This window comes from Pollicipes pollicipes, unplaced genomic scaffold, assembly GCF_011947565.3.
Source record: "Pollicipes pollicipes isolate AB1234 unplaced genomic scaffold, Ppol_2.1 Scaffold_4002;HRSCAF=4701_pilon_pilon_pilon, whole genome shotgun sequence".
Taxonomy (NCBI): domain Eukaryota; kingdom Metazoa; phylum Arthropoda; class Thecostraca; order Pollicipedomorpha; family Pollicipedidae; genus Pollicipes; species Pollicipes pollicipes.
Genome location: NW_023596420.1, coordinates 12274071 through 12295558, shown reverse-complemented (window position 1 = coordinate 12295558; position 21488 = coordinate 12274071). Strand labels below are relative to the sequence as shown.

The 21488-nt window shown below is 55.6% G+C and overlaps 2 protein-coding genes across 2 annotated transcripts; one reads left to right on the top strand and one right to left on the bottom strand.

The window, feature by feature from the left end:
• Positions 1 to 2711: 2711 nt before the first annotated feature.
• Positions 2712 to 3958, bottom strand: LOC119093529 (uncharacterized). The gene is made up of 2 exons (XM_037216488.1): positions 3882 to 3958; positions 2712 to 3603 (listed from the first exon to the last, which is right to left on the bottom strand). Exon 2 carries the CDS (start codon positions 3599 to 3601, stop codon positions 2975 to 2977), a length of 627 nt encoding a protein of 208 aa, XP_037072383.1. The 5' UTR covers positions 3602 to 3603; positions 3882 to 3958; the 3' UTR covers positions 2712 to 2974.
• Positions 3959 to 6914: 2956 nt separating this feature from the next.
• LOC119093528 (uncharacterized) lies at positions 6915 to 8038 on the top strand. Its single transcript, XM_037216487.1, has 2 exons — positions 6915 to 6999; positions 7241 to 8038. The coding sequence occupies exon 2, from the start codon at positions 7243 to 7245 to the stop codon at positions 7867 to 7869; it is 627 nt and encodes a 208-aa protein (XP_037072382.1). The 5' UTR covers positions 6915 to 6999; positions 7241 to 7242; the 3' UTR covers positions 7870 to 8038.
• The last annotated feature ends 13450 nt before the right edge of the window (positions 8039 to 21488 follow it).

Sequence of the window (21488 nt, the reverse complement as noted above, 5' to 3'; positions counted from 1 at the left end):
ATATGCTGTGACGACTGCTTTGTTTGTTAGTTTTATACTCGTGTGGGAGCCTTGTTGTACAGAGAAAGCGATAACTTAAATAGACAACTTTCAACTGGATAGAGCGCGTTCGGAGGACGAGAATAGGAGACAGGGGACGGTGAGCTGAGCTTTTATTGGGCAAATGCGACCTCCACTGCGCATCAGAAGAGAGATGAAGTGACTGACGCATGGCTGTGCAGTTCCTTCTTCCCACCACCACCACCACGCGGAGGACTGGACGTGACCCACTGATCCAGCGGTGTCAGCAGGTCAGCTAGCGTTGCAGACACTTCACCCACCGGCCTCTCGTGCAGCCTGCTGCTAACCATGGCTAGCACGCGTGGTGCGTGACTCCGTGGGTCTGTTCTGCCGTACAGGGCACAGCTAATGGGATGGGTGCCGGTCCCACCCCTTAGGCCTGGATGTCTTTTTTCACCATGGATGGCTACCGACAAAAAGTTAGAAATCGGTGTGATGCGCGTTAACCGAGCTCTACCACCCCACCCCACCCCACCCCCACCCCCCCCCCCCCTCCCCCTCCCCGCGCTCATAGGGCAACATTTGCTGCGCCCCCGCCCCGTCTACGTCCAAGTAATTATGGTCTGAAAGCGAATGCTCCACATATGTAGATGTTGAAGCAGGCATCAGATTTGACGTAAACTCACCTGTAATTATAAGTATTCCGTAAAGTGGAAAAGATTGCTGTCAACAATACAATTTGGCCACGTAATTATATTATTGTGTTTAGTAACTTATATATTTAGTAGTTGGCATCGAGGTGCTGTCAACTTAGCCCCGCGTAATTGCCACCCTATCATTTGCAGTACCTTAAACTCCCCCATGGATGGCAATGGCCGTTGTGGAAGTATTTGCTGAGCCAAATATCGTTATGCACTCGTGTTTTGGCCCTTTCTCGTGGTGCTTTTTTATATTTTTATCCGTGAGTTTAATATGTTTACTTGTATTCACATACTCGGCTAGGGTATTATTCGTAAGTTAGACGATACCAAGTATTATACCTGTAATCACCGCAAGGTAAGAAACCATGTCCAACTTTTAATGTTATGTAGCACAAAACGTGATTATCCAACCCTCTTCTCTTTCTAGCTTTATCGTACATCATGTCGACGCCCCGTCGTGTCGGCTGCATGCGTCAGCCGCGAGTGGGCCGAGAGACCTCGTGGAGGGGACCCCGATGGGGCGCCAGCACACGCCCCGCGGAGAGGTCTCCACGCCGGCTAAAGCTCGGCGCTTGGCCTCCAGGCGCATGTAGTCCTGCCCCTCCGTTATACATTCTCTTTCAGCCCATTGCTCTAAAATGATCGATTCTGGCCGAAAGGGCTTCGATCCAAACAACAAAAACGTGATTCGTGATTGAAGATTGCACCCCCTGCTCAGCATTGATTGAGGGCAATTGACGTCCAAAATATTTGGAAGTCGTGCCCACGGATGGCTGGACCATAATATTCTTCCTGGCCATGAACAACGCCTGACCTGTGGGTTGGTAGGCTTAGAATAACGTTGCTATGGCGTCACATATGCTTGAATGGCCTTGAAATGGTCTGCACGAAATGGCCTGCACAGCTTTGCGGGCGTGTAGCTCGGAAACTGGAGGGCTTTAGGTCTAAAGGAGAGCAGGGATGGAACCGCATCAAATAATCTTCAAAATGGCGTTTTCAGTTAAAAACTCCATATAAACTTGGAAAACTCCCTTTAAAACAGCCGTGGCGACGTCATGGCATGCTGATATTCACCAACGCAATGTTCTTAAAAGGGTTTTACAAGCGCTTCTGTCCTGCTAGCCTCATGTTGGCTGCACCCTCGTTGGTCACGGCCTGTTGCATGGCAGCTTGCGCATAATGTTGGCCGCGTAGCCAAGCAATGCGGTGTGCCGCATCACGGGCATGTTTGTGTTTGTAAGGACAGGGATATGACTGCTTGAATTCGGTTGGGTGTCGGAGCCAACAAAGTTGACTTGACCCTCCTTCAAGTCCTGATTTCTCCTCGGACTTTGACCACTTTGATTTGCGTCCATGATATCAGAATAAAAATTCAGAATGATATTTGAGCGGTTCCAACATTGAGTTCATGTTTACGAGTGATCTCTATGGTGATGCTATTGATAGTGATGTTTTTAGGTACCTAGTGATCGAAAAGTCCTGACACTTGCTGCTTTTCATTGGCTCAGTATTCCCGCTTTTTTCCTCAAATTCACTGAGGTGGCTCAAGTCAGCAGCTCAGCCAGTCCTGCGGAAGAATCAAAGTGATACCGCTGTGTAAGGGTTTTGCGGGCGCAGCCTGACTTTTCCTTGGTGATCACACCGGAATTCAGTGATATTTCATTTTGCTGCCTTTTAACTTCCCGCCACGAGCCGCCTAAGCCCCCCTGCCCCCCCCCCCTCACACCTTTACGACATGTATGTCGGAATATGACACGTCTCAGTCCTCAAGTGCCCGCAGCCTTATGTTGTGCTAGCACAGCATCATTTGCCATGTGGAGGACGCCATTACCAGGCGAACTATGCATCGCACAACATGGGCGGCATCAATCGACTCATGGCCGATGAATCACTTCATCTGTCTGACTGATATCTCGTTGAGGATTTGCTAACGCGCAGGTCTGTCTGCCGCCGCGATTATACACTAGCAAAACTACATGATTCACAGCAACGCGGGTGGTAGTAAATCACTCGGCGGATGCGGTCCCTTAAGCCACGTTTCATCAGAATGGTGTCAGCCGAGCACGAGAGCGTCATGTCATGCTCTCAGATTGTGTGACATGATGAACAAGCATAAACCGAAACCGACTCCTTGTATTCGTTCGACGATCTCACCTTGGGATAATACTATGCAGCTACAAACAATGCACCTGATGCATGACTTAAAGCATAACGCGGCTGTCGAAACGTGACTGGCACTACACAGTAGCAGGTATCAGTAATGTGCAAAGCGTTCAGCGGCGGGTGTTCTGCACCGAGACGGCGCCCGTGTCGGACGACTCAGAGACGCCATCGACCGTCTCCGTGCGCTGGTTGCTGGCGTTGGCCACGCTCACGCTGCTGCCACTGCCGTGCACGCTGCCGTCAGCGTTGGACGTGACGGACGTGACGCGGGTGAAGCCGTTGACGCCTTCGGACGTGCCGGTCGTCACCGAGCCGTCGGCGGAGCCGGACGCCGCGCCGCCGAGCAGCAGCGCCGGCTTGAACAGCGACGGCCGCTGGAACAGACCGCCGACCGGCAGCAGCACGGCGCCGTTGCTGTCCTGCACCGAGACGGCGTTCGTGTCGGAGGTCCGCTGCACGCCCAGCACGCTCTCGGAGCGGCGCGCGTCGGCGTTGGCCGTGTTGGTGCTGCTGCTGCCCAGACCGTTGGCCTGGCCGCGGACGCTGGAGACGGCCGAGTCGATCTGGTCTCGTCCGAACGCCGTCTCCGAGACGCCGGAGGTGACGGAGCCGTCGGCTTGGCCGGAGGCGTCGCCGCCGACGAACACTGGACGGAACGGCTGCGGCCGCTTGAAGAGGCGCCTGCCGTCGGCCGCCGACAGGACGGCGAGCGTGGCCAGCACGGCGAAATACTTCATGGCTGAGAAAGGAGGGACGCCAGTTTTAATGCATACCAGGCCGATGCGTTGCGTATGCAACCAGTGAGGCTCCGAATGGCGATGTACACAATTCTAACTGCGGGCAGCAAGTTGTGCAGCTTGAAACATGCACCTGTAATACCACACCACGTACACGTCGTGTATGAACGAAACATCCAAAGAGGTTGATTTGACGTGATGCAGCTGCAATGATCGGAGACCTCACCCTTTAGCTGCATATGTAGGTGTTAATCTGTTGGGAATGGGGAGTCATACATACCTGATATTCTGCAAGCAGGTGCTACCGTCGTTGATGCGGCTGGGTGCCAGAGGTGTGTGATGGCTTGGCAGTGCAGACTGCTGTTTTATATGCAGACGGTGGTTGTGTGTAGTTACGCCTATGACTCAGACAGTACTCCTGGCTGCAGAAACGCTCGCTCAATGCCTGCCAGGTGGAAATCCCACGCACGCTCGTTGGTTCCCAGACGTTCGCGACTACTGGAAGTTGACAGTTAACGCCAGCTGCGAACGCTGTTGGAAAACCCCGGGACAGTGGTGGTGTATCCGGAGGGGGGGGGGGGCAAAATGCCCCCATCTTTTGGGGTGGGAAAAAATATATATTTGCCCCCCCCCCCCCATAATTTGAGGTGGCGTAGGAGGGACCCTCGGGTCCCCTAGTACTTGCTTACTGTGTTACCAAAGCAAGCGCAGATGGTCCATGTCTGGCCCGGAAAGGGCCCATTTTAAGCTCAGAAGGGGATCGTTTCGTGTCCGCGTAGGGCCCATCTCAGGCTGAAATTAGCCCACTTCAAGACGGAAACATTCACGCCACTTCCAGGCGCAGAAGGGCCCTCTCTGGCCTGGAAACGGTTCACTGGGAGCCCAAAAGGGCCCGTCTCAGGTCGGGAAAGGGGCCCATCGTAGGCTCAAAGCCCTCTCAAGTCTGGAGAGGGTCCATCATAAATTCACAAACGGCTCGTCTCCACCATCTCTGGTCTAGAGTGGGCCTATTGAAGGCTCAGGGAGCCAGTGGTGGTGTACTCGCGAGGCAAACTAGCCCCATGTATGAGGTGAGAACCAAAACTATCTTTCCCCATATGTCAGGTGGTCCAAATTAGGACCCTGGCAGATTTGTGGAAGAGATTCATTTATCGTGTGGCATCCAATTCAACGCAGACAGCACATCTCAGGTCTGTAAAGGATCGATTTCAAGGCAGGAAATCTCTTTAACAGTTTCAGGTGCGGGAAGTACCCTTCTCCGGTCTGGAAAGGGCCGATTGTAGACTCAAAAGGGTCCGTCTCTGATCTGGACAGGTCCACGGTAAACTCAGAAGGGGTCCATCGCAGGTCTGGGTGGGGCCCATCGTGGGCGTGGGAAGGGTCCTGTCAGGTTTGGATAAGGCCCATCGTAGACTCAAGAAGGGCCCTTCTTAAATTATAATATGCCACGTCTTTGACAGAGAAAGTGGGTATCTCTGGCCCGGAGAGGGTCCATCTAAACACTTAAGCCCGAGAGGAGCCTATCTCAAGGCCCACAAGCTCTCTCTGATACCAGGGGAGAGGCCAAAGTTTTGGTAAGAAGGGGAGGGGCGGCACACAGCTTGATGAAGGGCACCCGGTGAAAAGGCACCCCCAAAAATCAGCTGATTTGGCCCATTTTATTTCCAGGGGCCCCAGCTTTCTTCATTTGACATCATCATGCCGACGAATGCGTTCATTAAGGGTCCCAGTGGATTGAACAATAAGGGGACCCCTTACCTTTCGTGGACACGGGGCCCCGTAAGTAAGCCACTAAGGGGCCCCATTGCCTTTCCTGGTCAGCGGTTGAGGAGGATCTCCGTTCAACCTGCCACCCGGGGTCGTTGCCGGGCACTGTTCTGGAGACACGATGGCCGGTGTCTCCCGGTCAGACGAAAGCCGGGGAGTGATGCATCATGCATTGGTCCCCTCCATGACGCGGAAGGTCCTCAGACCGGAAAAGTTGGTCTCGTATCGACGCAACGGCCCTCATTGATGTCAAAAGATGCTTGCCGACGCAGGGGGTCCAATAATTGGGAGATGAATCGTGTTCGATTTATCAGGTCTCTGCCCGAAATGGAGTGGAGGTTCGGGGCCACGTTCGTTCTTGGGCCCACGTTTGACACAGGGCCCTTTCACTGTCTCACTATGAACCCTTTCATTTTCATTTTCATTTTCATCTCCTGTCGGTTTCAGCGGGCCCGGTCAACTTAAGAGACCCCCTGACATTCGGGGTCACTTTCCTGCCCCTATTCAGAACACGGAACCATGGCCGACCCCGTGCCCTTGCCAACATAGGGTCCTCTGTTAGGCGTACTGTGCCCCCCTGACCAACGCAACGGTCCCTCATTGCCTCAGGGAGCGCGACCAATGCAAATGGTCCTCTGACTGACAATGGCGGGCCCCAGGACGGTCCCGGCTTTGGAAATGGGCCCTAGGCCGCCACGGGGCGGACTGTTCGAGATTTGGGGTCGCAGATCAATTGGCGGGCCCTCATTGCCCTCAGGGCTCTCAATCGGTGCAAGAGGGCCTCTGATGGACAGTTGCGGGCTGGGATCTCCCTCATTTTTCGCCGCCAGACCTACAGTTTTCCGATTGGCCAACAAGTCCCGGCGATGCGGCTGGCTACCGACTGCGGGTCAGCCCGCTACCTGCTGGCTACCGACTGCGGGTCAGCCCGCTACCTGCTGGCTACCGACTGCGGGTCAGCCCGCTACCTGCTGGCTACCGACTGCGGGTCAGCCCGCTACCTGCTGGCTACCGACTGCGGGTCAGCCCGCTACCTGCTGGCTACCGACTGCGGGTCAGCCCGTACCTGAGGCTACCGACTGCGGGTCAGCCCGCTACCTGCTGGCTACCGATGGGTCAGCCCGTTACCTGCTGGCTACCGACTGCGGGTCAGCCCGCTACCTGCTGGCTACCGACTGCGGGTCAGCCCGTCACCTGCTGGCTACCGACTGCGGGTCAGCCCGCTACCTGCGTCAGAGTGCTTCTGGTCACTAGCACATACATGTGCTAACCAAGTGGAAATGAAGTTCCGCAGACGTAGATTACATGAGAAATGTGTGGGTTTTTCCTGTAGCCACGTATAGCGTAAAAGCGCACTGCTCTGGGTTTTTTCCAGCACGGCAATACCAGCGGCTACGTCTGGCCTCTAGAATTCAATTACGTCTGAGAACCGCACACCTCCGTGCGAGGGATTTCTGCAAGGCAACCGCTTGACTGTGCAATTCTGGTGCTTGGGGCGCCCGTCGCGTCATGCCCCAATACCTGCAGCCGACCGGTCTGCATATAAACAGCGGCATGCAACGTAACACCATCACACGCTCCGGCCCACCGGCGCCACCAACAGTGTTGTGACTCTCAACACAAAGAATCAGGTATGCATAGGTTCTTCTCTCGAATTTAGCTGGTAGTCGTATTGAGTTCACTTCATCTGTCCCAGCGTTAGATTAGCTATTTTATTACAATACTTGCATTTAACGTGAGCATGGTGCGTTACAAAAAGTACAGGGCTCGAAACTCGTGCAAAAATGCTAGATCGCCATTCGGAGCTCCACTGGTTGTATACGTAACGGCTCGGCCTGGTATCCAGTAACACTGGCGTCCCTCCTTTCTCAGCCATGAACTATTTCGCCGTGCTGGCCACGCTCGCCGTCCTGTCGGCGGCCGACGGCAGGCGCCTCTTCAAGCGGCCGCAGCTGTTCCGTCCAGTGTTCGTCGGCGGCGACGCCTCCGGCCAGGCTGACGGCTCCGTCACCTCCGGCATCTCTGAGACGGCGTTCGGACGAGACCAGATCGACTCGGCCGTCTCCAGCGTCCGCGGCCAGGCCAACGGTCTGGGCAGCAGCAGCACCAACACGGCCAACGCCGACGCGCGCCGCTCCGAGAGCGTGCTGGGCGTGCAGCGGACCTCCGACACGAACGCCGTCTCGGTGCAGGACAGCAACGGCGCCGTGCTGCTGCCGGTCGGCGGTCTGTTCCAGCGGCCGTCGCTGTTCAAGCCGGCGCTGCTGCCCGGCGGCGCGGCGTCCGGCTCCGCCGACGGCTCGGTGACGACCGGCACGTCCGAAGGCGTCAACGGCTTCACCCGCGTCACGTCCGTCACGTCCAACGCCGACGGCAGCGTGCACGGCAGTGGCAGCAGCGTGAGCGTGGCCAACGCCAGCAACCAGCGCACGGAGACGGTCGATGGCGTCTCTGAGACGTCCGACACGGGCGCTGTCTCGGTGCAGAACACCGGACGCTGAACGCACTGCATCATATGGTCGTGAGTCATTGCTCAATGTTCGTCGCGGTTTGAGAAGAGGGATGGATTCTCATGGCTCGTTTGCTGTTTGTGCTGTGTATCGCTTGTGACTGTCAAGTATTACCCCAAAGATGAAGACACGACGTGCAATACAAATCGAGAATATGCAACTGATGAGCCTTTGTAATAAGTTGTTCGACAGCGCGTCACAAGGCGTTTCCAAGGAAGAATGTTTTTGACTTAAGACTGCAGCTGTCAGAGACCTTTGCTCGTCAATCAGATGTGGTAAATGATAAGCCGGGCGACTGTTTTCGCAGGTCTTGGACGAGCTGAAAATGAACACTCCAAAGATATCTCGTTTGTGTGCTCATATGTTATTAGCGTATGCATCATTCAAACCAACAGCTACTACAAATTTAACCTAACCTAGGTTATTGTATGCTGCACATTTTATGCATCTAATCAAAACATACCTTCAACATCAACTCAATCAATTGCGGGGTCATATTCACTAAACAGAGAATTGTGCTGTCCAGAGCAGTTTTTCCACTTAAAATTATGCCAGTAGTTAAGAGCGAGCCACACTTTATTTACAGAAATTGAGATGTGGGCGCCGGGCGCGGTGATGCGGAATAACTGTCGTGTAAGCACAGTGCATGATGAGCAAATAAAACAAGTAAGTCGGTGGCGACGGATAATTTCTTGAATGAAGCTTTCTCAAAAACTGTTGCTCCCCGGGACAGTTTGTAGGGTGACCCTCGCGGCACATTACACGTTTTCAAGAGCCGCGATGGCCTCCTATTCCCTTCCTGGATAGCGGCCCCGTAGGCGTTGGACAACGCCGCGCCGGCGGCGGCGGCGGCGGAGCGGAGGGCCGCCAGGTACGGGTCGGCCGCCGCTCGCCAGCGGTCCCTCCCCGCCGCCGGGGGTGGGGGTGGGGCACATCGGCGGGGCACGTCCACCGGGGTCGGTCGGGGGGAGGGTGCACCGTGACCCGTGTGACCTCCGTCCGCCGCCAGGCCCGGGTGAGAGTCCGGGCCGAGAGCGATCAACAAGCCATTCACAGCTGACGCCGCGTGCCAGCCGGCGGTAACACCGCGCGCGATCGGAGGGCGCCGCCCACAGGCAGGCCATGACGCTCCCTTCCCACCGGCCGCTCCTGTCCGTTTAATCAGCCGTCGTGGCTGTTTAGCCGCCCAGCCCGTCTCGCGTGAAGGGGCAGCCGCGGCGGCCGGTCGCGAGCGCGGCCCGGCACAGCGGGCCGGCGTCGTCCCCGTTTGCCGGCCGAGCGCGGGGCGGCGCCCGGAGACCGCCGGCGCCGCTGCGGACACGGTCAGCTGTCGGCGATGACCGAGCATCAGGGCGGCGGAGGCGTCGCTCGCACCATGGCACGAGGCTGCGTCACGTCAAGGAAAACAACCGAGTGGAGCCATGGTGCAGCCAAGCCCAGCATTACTTCATTTCTGTGTCTCCCCCCCCCCCCGCCCCTTGCTGCATCTGCATATCTTGGGATGGTCTAACGAGGTTTTCCTTTGTAACTCACCTTAAGTACTTTGAGATGCGGTGAGGCTTTACTAAAACTGAAAACTACATCACCACATCCAGTGGTGATGTAGTTTCATTTGTTGACCGGCTGGTGCAGCCGGTCAACCCGCCGCCCTGCCAGCATGTCGGCGGGGCCGACCGCTGGCAGGTCACGGCGTTTCAATTGGCTGGGCCCACTCCTTTATCTGGGCGGACACGGCTCGACACCCCTGGAACCGTCTGTCCCACACCGGCCGCCCGGCGAGGGTCAAAGTTACCGGCGACGCGCCATCCAACTCGCCGCGAGACGGCTAGCAACGGTCGGCCAACGTGGCGACCGCCGGTGGTCGGAGCGCGAGCTCCGATCTACGGACACCGACCCGAGGTGACCTGGTGTGCGGCCCGCGGCGGTCGGTGCACGAGCTCCGACCTACGGACACTGACCCGAGGTGACCCGGTGTGCGGCCCGCGGCTGGTCGGTGTACGAGCTCCGACCTACGGACACTGACCCGAGGTGACCCGGTGTGCGGCCCGCGGCGGTCGGTGTACGAACTCCGACCTACGGACACTGACCCGAGGTGACCCGGTGTGCGGCCCGCGGCGGTCGGTTGTACGAGCTCCGACCTACGGACACTGACCCGAGGTGACCCGGTTGTGCGGCCCGCGGCGGTCGGTTGTACGAAACTCCGACCTACGGACACTGACCCTAGGTGACCCGGTGTGCGGCCCGCGGCGGTCGGCGCACGAGCTCCGACCTACGGACACTGACCCGAGGTGGACCCGGTTGTGCGGCCCGCGGCGGACGGCGCACGAGCTCCGATCTGTGGATCCTGACCCGAGGGTGACATGGTGTGCGGCCCGCGGCGGACGGCGCACGAGCTCCGATCTGTGGATCCTGACCCGAGGTGGACCAGGTGTTCCGGGGTGGGCAGAACACACCGGCCCGGCGGATACTGACGCGCCAGACAGATTCTCGATATGCCGGCTCGCATGTTTTACTGTGTCAGCAGCAGCAGCAAAGGTGAATGTTTGATAACATGGCATAAATCTGTGTTGGAAGAAATGTGGTGCGACTTCTTAACTCTGACTGACATTTTTGTGCTCCGCTAGCGGAACACACCGAAAGGCGATCTTAATAAGGCACATTTTATTCCTTTTTTGCACTTAAGTTAGCAGTTAAACGAACGAGCAAATCCCGCGTCTTCTGTCTCGATAAAGGCCACCTCCTCCGAGTACGGGCCTAAAGTGACCCCCCCCCCCTTTCAGTCCATTTGTACGTGCATCTGGTTTTGGTGGCGTCCGTCGTATGACTCGGTGTAATAGAGACACCTTCATCGGACGAAGAAGCGCACAATCTTCAAAAGCTAGCGATATCGGAGCCTCAGACCCTACTCTTGAGGGCGCCATCTGAAACAGCGCGCGGGCAGTGCCGTCCGCCTGTGGTCTTTCATTGTCCGCTAATGCACCTTCGATAGTAATTTCACGTGAAAACGATGCATTCCGATGCATTGTTTTCATTATGGTTTCGTTTCTATGCCTTTTTCGGAGAGGCTGGGGATGAACATCAGACAGACGCGAAGAGAGAAGTTGAAGGCACCTAGAGTCGATGCATTGCGTGTTTTACCGGATTATACCTGCGTGATTTGTTGATGTGAGCTTCACGACAATCATGTTGTTCGAAATGGGTGTCCGAGTCGCACACGTGACCAAGGTAGAACTTGTCGTCAAGCCCTTCAATCCACGACGGAAATGGGCTGCTTTTATCGAGGTTGCTGCCACTAAAGGAAATTGTGGGCAGAAAGTGAAACTAACCAGCGTATGGTCCGCCGAAAATGGTCGCTCATAAGAGCCAGCCAACGTCATTATGCATATTAAGCTGGTTTCTGTTGAAACTTCCATCGAACGACTTCAACGCCATGCGGTTAATTCGCACCTACATACCTGTTCTGTGCGATAGCACGACTGCAGCTGAGCTTAGGCAAAGGTCAGACTGTAGACAGGCAGAGACCCGACCCCGGTTTTTAACCTTTTCGTAAAGTAGCGGCTTTTAGTACCAAGGTAACCCCCTGTCACAGGGTGGGGAAAGGACAGAGGGAACCTATTGCTGGCAGTGCTCTCTGCCTTGCCGCAAATATTGCTGGCATCTCACCTCTACAACGTACGCATAAGTAAGACTCGTTTTGGAACAGGATGTATGAAGCATAGAAAGAAAGCAATTGAATTTAGATATACGGACAAGAGAATCGAGTGAATATTGCTGAGCCTTTCAACCACTGTGAAAATGGTTTCTGCGTACCTTTCTTGCACGTTTCATGGTTCCACGCCGTTCGAACCACTTTCTTCACTAGCTAGGCGGAAAAAACTTTGTTCGCATAACTATGGCTTTCAAAGTTGCAACCGTGCAAATGGTACAGCTACCATAACTCAGACCCCCCCCCCCCCCCCACCCTCATGATTGAGTTAATACACGCCGAACTATTGGGCTCGGGTCCACACCACGATGCTCTTGCTTGATGCACGCCAGTTCCGCCAAGTACCGCCTGACACGTGACTGCCTACGTACAGCCGCGGACACGGCTGGCGGTTTCATGCAGGGTCGGCGTTATTCATGTAGGACTGGTTTTGATGTACCCCACGCAAACTAGGTATATTTCAGTCTATTTTGATTCCGTCCTCTTATTCAGAGTCGGTCTCTTTCCAGTCGAACTGATTCTGAGTCGGGATTCGGGATTCACGGTCGGCTACGAACCATTTGCTTTACGATGGTGATGAACTGTGAACCAAATCCGAGGAAATGACGTCACATAACTTCGTGCCGACTCTCGCATCAGGAACTTCTTTCGCTCGCGGACGTATGCGGGCCTATCTGTGAACATTATTGCCTGAACATTTTGACCATTATGAGCTGTGGATATTATGAACTGTGCGCATTGTGAACTCTGAGCATGATGTGCAGTGAGCATCATTAAATGTGAACATTGAGTACTGTGGACATTGTGAACTGTGGATGTTATGAACTCCTGAATGGATGAACCAATTACGATATGAACGTCTCATCCCTACGAATTATTACCTCAGGACGTCATATACAAATATCTGGAGACTCAAACTACTCAACTGCAGCGCGGACTGTGCCCCGCCCAAGCCACTATAATTCAAAGTCAAAACTGGGATATCACATTGAACTGAGTGCTCTATTGCACGGGAGGGGTTAGATTTCACAGGAAATCTTCCCGTCTGGATAGATTGCCCATTTCCTCACCCTGACTATTCCTCTCCCTGATACGAGAGCATTCATTTGCGTGTGATACTCAAGTTTTAGCTGCCAGTTCTATAATTTTAAGTAGAAAACATTCTGCACTGGATTTGAGAAGCTTGGTCTTCTTGCTTATTCTTTTATGAACGTGCAAGTATCAAGTAGCATGCCTTTGTCACACCCATTGGACACTGTGAAACATCTAAAATTATGACTAAGATAACTTCTATGTAGCTCGGGGGACAGTGTGTAAATACATTCGCTTTAATGGTATTCCCATACTGTTTGTGTCTTGTAGGTGTTTTCTTCTTTAAGCTTCATGGTGTGCATGTGATTTCAAGACCCAAAGATGCAGCTGCTTGCTAACATTTTACCGCGATTTGTATATATATATATTATATATATATATATATATATATATATATATATATATATATATATATATATGCACTTAATAAAAAGTGCTAGCCAGGCATCATCCCTGTCACAAAAATGTACCGCAAACATGTTGCAGAGGAGTGCAGTCAACACATTTTATGCGGCGTATTTTTGAGTAAAAAAATTAAGGGATGGTGTTGTATCGTAGCCCCGACATCGTAGTTGTAGTTCATAGGCGCACCGCGAGTGGCGCCACTGTCGGACGTGGCCAGGCAGTCGGCCCGGAGCCGCCGCCGTGCGGCTGGTCGTCCATACTTTGTAACTGGAACTCACGTTAACATCAATAAAACAGTTGGGAGACACAACAAACTTGGCGACGAGCAAAGGGATTTTAAAGGAGGGACAGGCGCAAGTGACGCGCGGACCGGCAGGACGTGTGGGACTGCGAGGACTGGCAGGGCACGTGGAGCTGAGGACCGGCAGGACACGTGGAGCTGAGGACCGGCAGGACACGTGGAGCTGAGGACCGCAGGACACGTGGAGATGAGGACCGGCAGGACACGTGGAGCTGAGGCAGGACACGTGGAGCTGAGGACCGGCAGGACACGTGGAAGCTGAGGACCGGCAGGACACGTGGAGCTGAGGACCGGCAGGACACGTGGAGCTGAGGACCGGCAGGACACGTGGAGCTGAGGACCGGCAGGACACGTGGAGCTGAGGACCGGCAGGACACGTGGAGCTGAGGACCGGCAGGGACACGTGGAGCTGAGGACCGGCAGGACACGTGGAGCTGAGGACCGGCAGGACACGTGGAGCTGAGGACCGGCAGGACACGTGGAGCTGAGGACCGGCAGGACACGTGGAGCTGAGGACCGGCAGGACACGTGGAGCTGAGGACCGGCAGGACACGTGGAGCTGAGGACCGGCAGGACACGTGGAGCTGAGGACCGGCAGGACACGTGGAGCTGAGGACCGGCAGGACACGTGGAGCTGAGGACCGGCAGGACGTGTGGGACTGCGAGGACTGGCAGGGCACGTGGAGCCGATGGCAGCAGTATTTGAAAACGCAGATGATCAGTCGACGGGCTTCGGGAGTTTTCTGACTCGGTCGACGGGACAGGGCAGTGTCGTGTCATCCATTTATTGTCACAGTGTGTCAGGGGCAGGACAGTGACGGGGTCGGTAGCCCTGGGACAGGCTCAGGGGCATCAGTTGCCACAAAGGCCCCAGGACTGGCACGTGGTTTTGCCGTCGCGGCGTGCCGCGATTTTGGGCGTTAGTTCAGCGGGGGCCCGGCAGAGGCGCTGCGTCGTCGGGTCAACGACTTCCGGAAGCGCAGTTCGGCAGTTCGTCGACAGAGGCGCCGTGATAGCCAGCGGTGGCGTGACTCGCGAGTCAGCACGGCATCAGCTGATTGGCCAGAGAGGAATCGGCTGGGCGGCTGGGCGCGAGGCCAGCTGATCAGAGCGTGGGAGAAACGACGGAGCGCCGTGCGCGAGACAGAACAGCTGATCGGACCGTGGGAAAAACAGCTGAGATCAGTGCGCCGGATGGAACAGCTGATGGGGACGTGGTAAAGCTGAGGGGATGACGTTGCCGGGAGTGCATCTGCCCACGGTGGCACCCTACCATACATGGGAGGATTTTGAAAGGTGGGTGAGAAGCATAGAGCGGTATTTGGTGGCCGTGAACATAACTGATACCAATCAGAGGTGTGCAGTGCTTCTCCATCTGGTTGGGCCGGACGTGGCAGATCTCAGCGAGACGCTGCCGGACGAAGACGCGACGGGAGATAACTGAAAAACTAAAGAAGAGGCTCACGGCGTACCTGTCGCCGGCCAAAAGCGCTTGACTGAGCGGGCTGCATACCATCAAATGAAGATGTAAGCGGGTGAGGAATTCGAACAGTTCCTCGGGCGACTCCGGATTCAAGCACAGAAATGCGGGCTATACGGCGGGCTGAGATGGACAGGGAACTCCGGGACCGGTGTGTCGTCGGAAGCAGCCCCGGGCTGAAAGAAAAGCTACTGCAGGAGGCGGCGACCAAAGGAGACGGGCTGACGCTCGCGAACGTCCGGCAGACAGCGCGGGCGTGCCGAGACATGCGTCAGCTGAGCGCCCATCTGAGCGAGAGTCAGCCGGCAGTCACAGGAGTCGACTGTGAGGGGACGGCCGTGAGCGCAGTGCAGCCGGACCGGCCACAACGGCCACAGCGAGGCCAGTGTTTCCGATGCGGATCCAGGCAGCATTGGAAGAGAGACTGCCCGGTCAGGGTGCAGGAGCGTGGCGCTGCCGGCCGGCCATCGTCCGGGGATAATGGACGGCGTGAGGAGCGGCGGCAGCAGGGACAGACCCGCCGTCCCCCGCCCGTCCGACGCTATTTCCGGTGTGGGTCGGACGCCCACCTACAGCGCAGCTGGCCACAGCGCCGCACAGTGGACCATGTGACTGAGACTGAAGGAGGTGTGCCACAGCGCCTCGAGGACATTCGCCTGCAAATCGACATCCCGAGCGAGAGGGATGGCCTGCCACTCATCACAGTGAGGATCAACGGTCAGGTCATCACGATGATGATCGACACCGGCTCGCCGGTAACAATCGTCGGCAGAGATGCCAAGATCCCGGGACTGCGCATGCGGGCATCGGAGCTACGTCTGCAGTCCTACACCGGTCAGACGGTGCCCCTCTGCGGAGAGGCAACGGTGGAGGTGGAACACGCAGGCCAGGCCCGGTCACTGCGACTGGTGATATGTGACCGACAGGGGAGCGCGCCGCTGCTGGGACGAGACTGGCTGCGCCAATTCCGACTGAACTGGCGAGCGGTTAGCATGGTCGGCCAGTCGGGGGACGCTGACGGGAGAGCCACGCCGGAGTCGGGCGCAAAGACGACGCTGGAGTCTGTCGTCAAGGCGCACGGGACAGTGTTCACTGACGGACTGGGGAAGATGTCGATGAAGGCCCATCTCACGCTGAAGCCTGACGCGCGTCCGGTGTACAGGAAGGCCAAGCCTGTGCCGTACGCCCTCACGCCTCTAATTGACAGGGAATTAGAGCGATGGATGACGGAGGGAGTCGCAGAGAAATTGACCCAGAACAGAGACCGTCAGGCTGGGGGACCCCGCTGGTCCCAGTGCTGAAGCCCAACGGTCAGGTCAGGTTGTGCGCAAACTACAGCCTGACAGTGAATCCACAGCTCGGGGTGGATCCGTACCCACTGCCTGCGCCAGAGGACCTATTCGCGAACATACGAGGTCGAGTGTTCGCAAAGCTGGACATCCGGCGGGCATACGAGCACATGGAGCTGGACGAGACGTCACGGGACCTCACCACGGTGACGACGCACCGTGGCTCGTTCCGGATGATCCGTGTACCATACGGCATCGCCAGCTGCGGCTTCCTGTTCCAGCAGGCAATGGACAAGGTGCTGGAGGGACTGCCGGGCTGCGCGTGCTACATTGATGACGTTTTCATCGCAGCGGAAGACGAGGCAGAGCTGTTGACGCGGCTGGACCGGGTCCTGACTCGGCTGGAGCGTCACGGCCTCCGGCTAGAACGCTCAAAATGCACTCTAGGGGCGAGCGAGGTGTCTTACCTGGGATGGCGGATCACCGCATGCCGGACGGCACAGAACGACCGATCATGTTCGCGTCGAGGACGCTGACACCGACAGAAAAACGTTACGCACAGGTCGAGCGGGAACCCACCGCTGTGCAGTTTGGGCTCCGGGGATTCAGCAGGTTCCTGTTCGGCCGGAGGTTCACTCTCACCGTTGACAATCGGGCTCTGTCCCGGATCCTGAGCCCCGAGCGCGACCTCCCCGGTCTGACCGCGGCACGTCTGCGGCGGATCGCCACGGAACTGGCAGCATACCAGTACAGCGTAGAGCTACGCAGAACGGCAGACATGGCGCTCGCGGACAGTCTATCGCGGATGGCGCTGCCGTGCAGCGGAAACGAGCGGGCGGAGGCCGACACAGAGGTGGCGGGAGTCCACTTATTGTTCATGGACGGCGCGGGAGCGCCGCTGACAGCCCGCGAGATCGAAAACGCCACCCGGCGCGACCCGCTGCTGGCGAAGGTGCTTATGTATATAAGACACGGATGGCCGACAGAAACGGAACCGGAGTTGGCGCCGTTCCGACACCGGGAGGCGGAGCTGTCCACAGACCACGGCGTGGTACTGTGGGGAAGCGGAGCGGTAATACCCCAGAGGCTGCGGTCGCGAGTACGGCAGGAGCTGCACACCGGACACCTCGGCAGCGCCAAGATGAAAGGAGTGGCGCGCCGGTACGTGTGGTGGCCGGGAATGGACACAGAACTGGAGGCATTGGCTCGGGATCGTACCGCATGTGTAGAAAAGCGAGGAGCCCCGCCACGGAGCGCGCTGCACACCTGGGAGGCGGCTGGCGGCCCGTGGGAGCGAATCCATGTGGATTTTGCCGGGCCGTTTCAGGGCTCCAGCTTCCTCGTGGTACATGACAGTTTCAGCAAATGGCTGGAGGTGTGTCAGATGAGAGACGGGCACGGAGAGCACGGTCCGGGAGCTGCGAGCCATGTTCGCTCGTTTCGGTATACCACGGCAGCTTGTCTCCGACAACGGACCTCAGTTCACAGCGTCGCAGTTCGCGGAATTCTTGGGTGGGAACGGTGTACGACACGTCAGAGTAGCACCATACCACCCGAGCAGCAATGGGGCTGCCGAACGAGCGGTCCAAACCGTTAAGAATGGCCTCAAGGCGGCGCTGAGGGACGAGGGCTCCCTGTCTCGCCGGCTGTGCACGTTTCTGATGGCATACTGCGCGGCGCCACACTCGACGACAGGTTGGACGCCGGCGGAAGTGATGTTCGGGCGCCCGATGCGCACCAGGCTCGACCCCGTGCACCCAAGCATCACACGAGATGTACAAGAGAAACAGCAAGACCAGAGGGAGGCGGCGGGAGGAAGGTCGCGCCAGTTCAGGGTAGGCCAGACCGTGTGGGCGCGGACATATGGCGGCCCCCGACGGTGGCGGCGCAGCGAAGTGGTAGGCATCACGGGCCCCGTCTCGTATCAAGTAGACGTCGGCGAGGCCGTCTGGGCCCGCCATGCGGACCAGCTCCTGCCAACAGCAAGACGGGAAGAGCAGCAGCCGACCGAGTCAGCTCCGCTTGAGCCGTCGCAGCAGCGTCCGGCCGACCCTGCTCCCGGCTGGCAGCAGCATCAGATCCCGGAGGCTCACAGCTCTCTCGGGGAGAGAGAAGAGGAGGAAGAGCGACCGGCACCGGCCAGGGAGGAGGCAGGTGGTCGCGACCAGACCAACACGGAGCCGGAATCAGCTCAACAGAACCGGGCTCCTGACGGCCCGGACGCCGACGCCGAGTACCAGCAGACGGGGCAGCCGCGCGCCGTCAGCGCGCCGCCCCCGCGGACGGGGCAGGCGCACACGGCCAGCGCGCCGCGTCACGAGACGCAGCCGCGCCGATCATCGCGCACCATCCGACCTCCGCTGCGTTTCAGTCTGTAGGGAAGCTCCAGTATGGGGGCGGAGGGTGTTGTATCGTAGCCTCGACATCGTAGTTGTAGTTCATAGGCGCACCGCGAGTGGCGCCACTGTCGGGCGTGGCCAGGCAGTCGGCCCGGAGCCGCCGTGCCGTTCGCTTGCGTGTTCATACTTTGTAACTGGAACTCACGTTAACATCAATGAACAGTTGGGATACACAACAGTGTTCATATATTTTTGCGAAGAAGCCTGGCCATGACCACAGCTATCAAACGCGGAGTTTTCTGAATCTAAGCAATCCTTTCTTGACAACGTCATTTAAGCACTATCTCGTGAATACCCATTATTTTAAATATGGCAGTTCAAAGCCTTCATTGCCCATTTGAACTTTAATCACTTATCAAACCGTTGCTCGAGTTATTTTTCAACATCAGTGACTCGTCCCGTTGCCAGCCTTTACCCACTCTATCTCCCGAGTTATTCAGATGTTTGTTGAGAAGGTGTTCAAGGTCTGTGTCACTTTCACATGGGTGCATCCCAGCAGTACACACGACACATTTTCCATGATCTGCCTGCATGCGTCAGACACTCGCCATTGTGCATTAAGACCGGTCGATTCACTAAGAGGTTTATTGTTTTGTGAAATGCGTCCCATTCTAAGCTGTTCACAAAAATGCAGCTGGATATCGATTTTCTAAAGGGATATTATTTCTCTGCAGGAAAAAATTCTGGAATCAAGCAAATGTTACAAAAATATATTTGGCAATTATACTACACACTACACTATTCCAGTGCTGACGTCACAGATCAGCGGTGATACAGCGCTTTTCCAATGCCCCTCAGATCAGTGCTTTTCGCAGATTTTTCAGCCAAGATTCACTTCTCATACAAAACAGTATAAAATACCAAATAACTGGGTTTATTACTAGTCGTAAGGACTGTGGCTGGCCGCAGCATCTTGCGACGAACGTGACCACTTTGGTACGCAGCGCTTTAAAATGTGTCATTTGAGACAGATGGGCTCGAACGCTCGCTACTCGGTGGTGCTTTGGGTTCAGTGCAAGGCTGTTGGTTGCTGTTGATTGTGTTCATGTCGTGAGAAGCTGACTGGCTAGAAGTGCGTAGCCAATCGTCAGCTGTTTTAAGGTAATAACAAATGCGTTAAATAACGTTAAAAAGCTTTGCCGATCTAGGAGGATTGTTGTTTGTGGTTACCTGAGCTGTAGCTCGAGAGGTAAACGGAGGACGTTGGAACGACACATGTCAAAGATTTACCCGAGGCTTTCTGCTGCTGAAAGTAACAGTCTCTTTGAGGTAAGAGACTGAACATCACTTTTGCAGGCCTATCACATCGCCCGTCGCACATCTGGCTTAGCGCACTGATCGGTGCACAGTCGTGAGATAAAACGCTTTTCATTTTCGTCATATTGCGTACGAAGCTGAATGAAGGTGGTAGACGCGCTCATGTACGTCGGTTGCATCTGTGGATACCAATATTGCATGGGGTTTTGCCCTAAATGATTGGGGCCACGCATCGGCTAGGAATATTTCAAAAAGTGGGGGGGGGGGCAAGCTCAGGGCGAATTTTAGGAACCTTTCTGGAAAGCAAGCTCGATGACCGGGGGGGGGGGGGAGATGGATGCTGTTATCGCTCTTTATTTAAATGTTATAGCTGCTATGCTAGATATGCATCTAGAGGTGCTTCTCACTGGTGCACAATCCTGCCTAATCGACTCATCTATGTTATTCGGCAAGTAAGGCTATCCAGCTTTCCAAGATTATTCGTTCATTTCAACGTTGTCTTTCCTGCAGAGGCGAAATTCCACGAGCGGGTAGGCGTTTTGGGTGACTGAGGAGGCGTTTGCCTCCACAGGGTAGATGTCAAAATACGGCCCAGACATGGGCTGGTGAGAATTTTGAAAGTGAATCGATGGCTCATAGTGCGACAGATTTTCCATGTGCCTTTATTTCGCTGGCTGCTTTGCAAAAGATAAGACTTGTCGCAGCATTTTAGGCAGAAACAAATTTGTGAGCTTGAAACACCAGAAACAGTGTGACAAGAGGCATAAAACTGGAGATTCTCCTTTAAAAACCAAACCACAGAATGAAGCCCCTCTGTCACATATTCCTCATCTGGGCCCTGCTCCCGTCCGCCGTCGGCGGCCACTTTCCTGGTCCGGCCGTTTTCCGCATGACTGAAAGCGAACAGATCGTATGACTGCTTGGTTGCATATTTCTGGATCAGCATTGCAACTAATTGGTGTGTAAAACATATGTTGGGCACCTGCAACAGTATCTTTTTCTGAATTATCTTCCACATAGACAAGACAGTAGTATAAGCCTTACTCCTCGGAAAAAAACGGGAATGGAGATATAGTTGGGTTGATATTTCGGCAACATGCCTTTATCAAAATAGTAGCAGAAGTGAATTCGAAATTGCCTGCCGATGATCCAACACGATTTTGCAGGGTTTTTTTTTAAAGCAAGCCATAGTTGATACAGGACACCAACAATCAGGGGATTAAACAAAGAGCGAGTGCCAGCCATTACCACGGTACAGTGCCTATCTCAGAATTAGAATGCGCGAACATACGCGTGCATGCAAACGAATTCAAGCAAATAGGCATCATGCATCACGCTTCATTCAAACGTGCAAGCGAGTTGAAGTAAACAGGCATCACACGTCGCGCATCAATTATACGTGCAAACGATTTCAATTGAACAGGCATCGCACATCATCCGTCAGGTATCACTTACACATGTAAACGATTTTAAGCGAGCACACATCACACATAAAGGCACATATCACGCTCGCACAATCCACCATGATGAGCACTGCATGTTAAGATTTGGTCGCCGACTTTTTACCAGATTAGATGCACTTATTTTCCTGTCTGGGTGGTCCTGTGCTCTGTAGATGACTTTGAGTTCTAAAAGGGGCATAGGGTTCATACCTCCCTCGCTTTCAGCCTAAGCGTGTTTT

Coding starts and splice junctions, on each gene's coding strand:
- LOC119093529 (XM_037216488.1), bottom strand. CDS start 3,601: ATGAAGTATTTCGCCGTGCTGGCCACGCTCGCCGTCCTGTCGGCGGCC.
- LOC119093528 (XM_037216487.1), top strand. CDS start 7,243: ATGAACTATTTCGCCGTGCTGGCCACGCTCGCCGTCCTGTCGGCGGCC.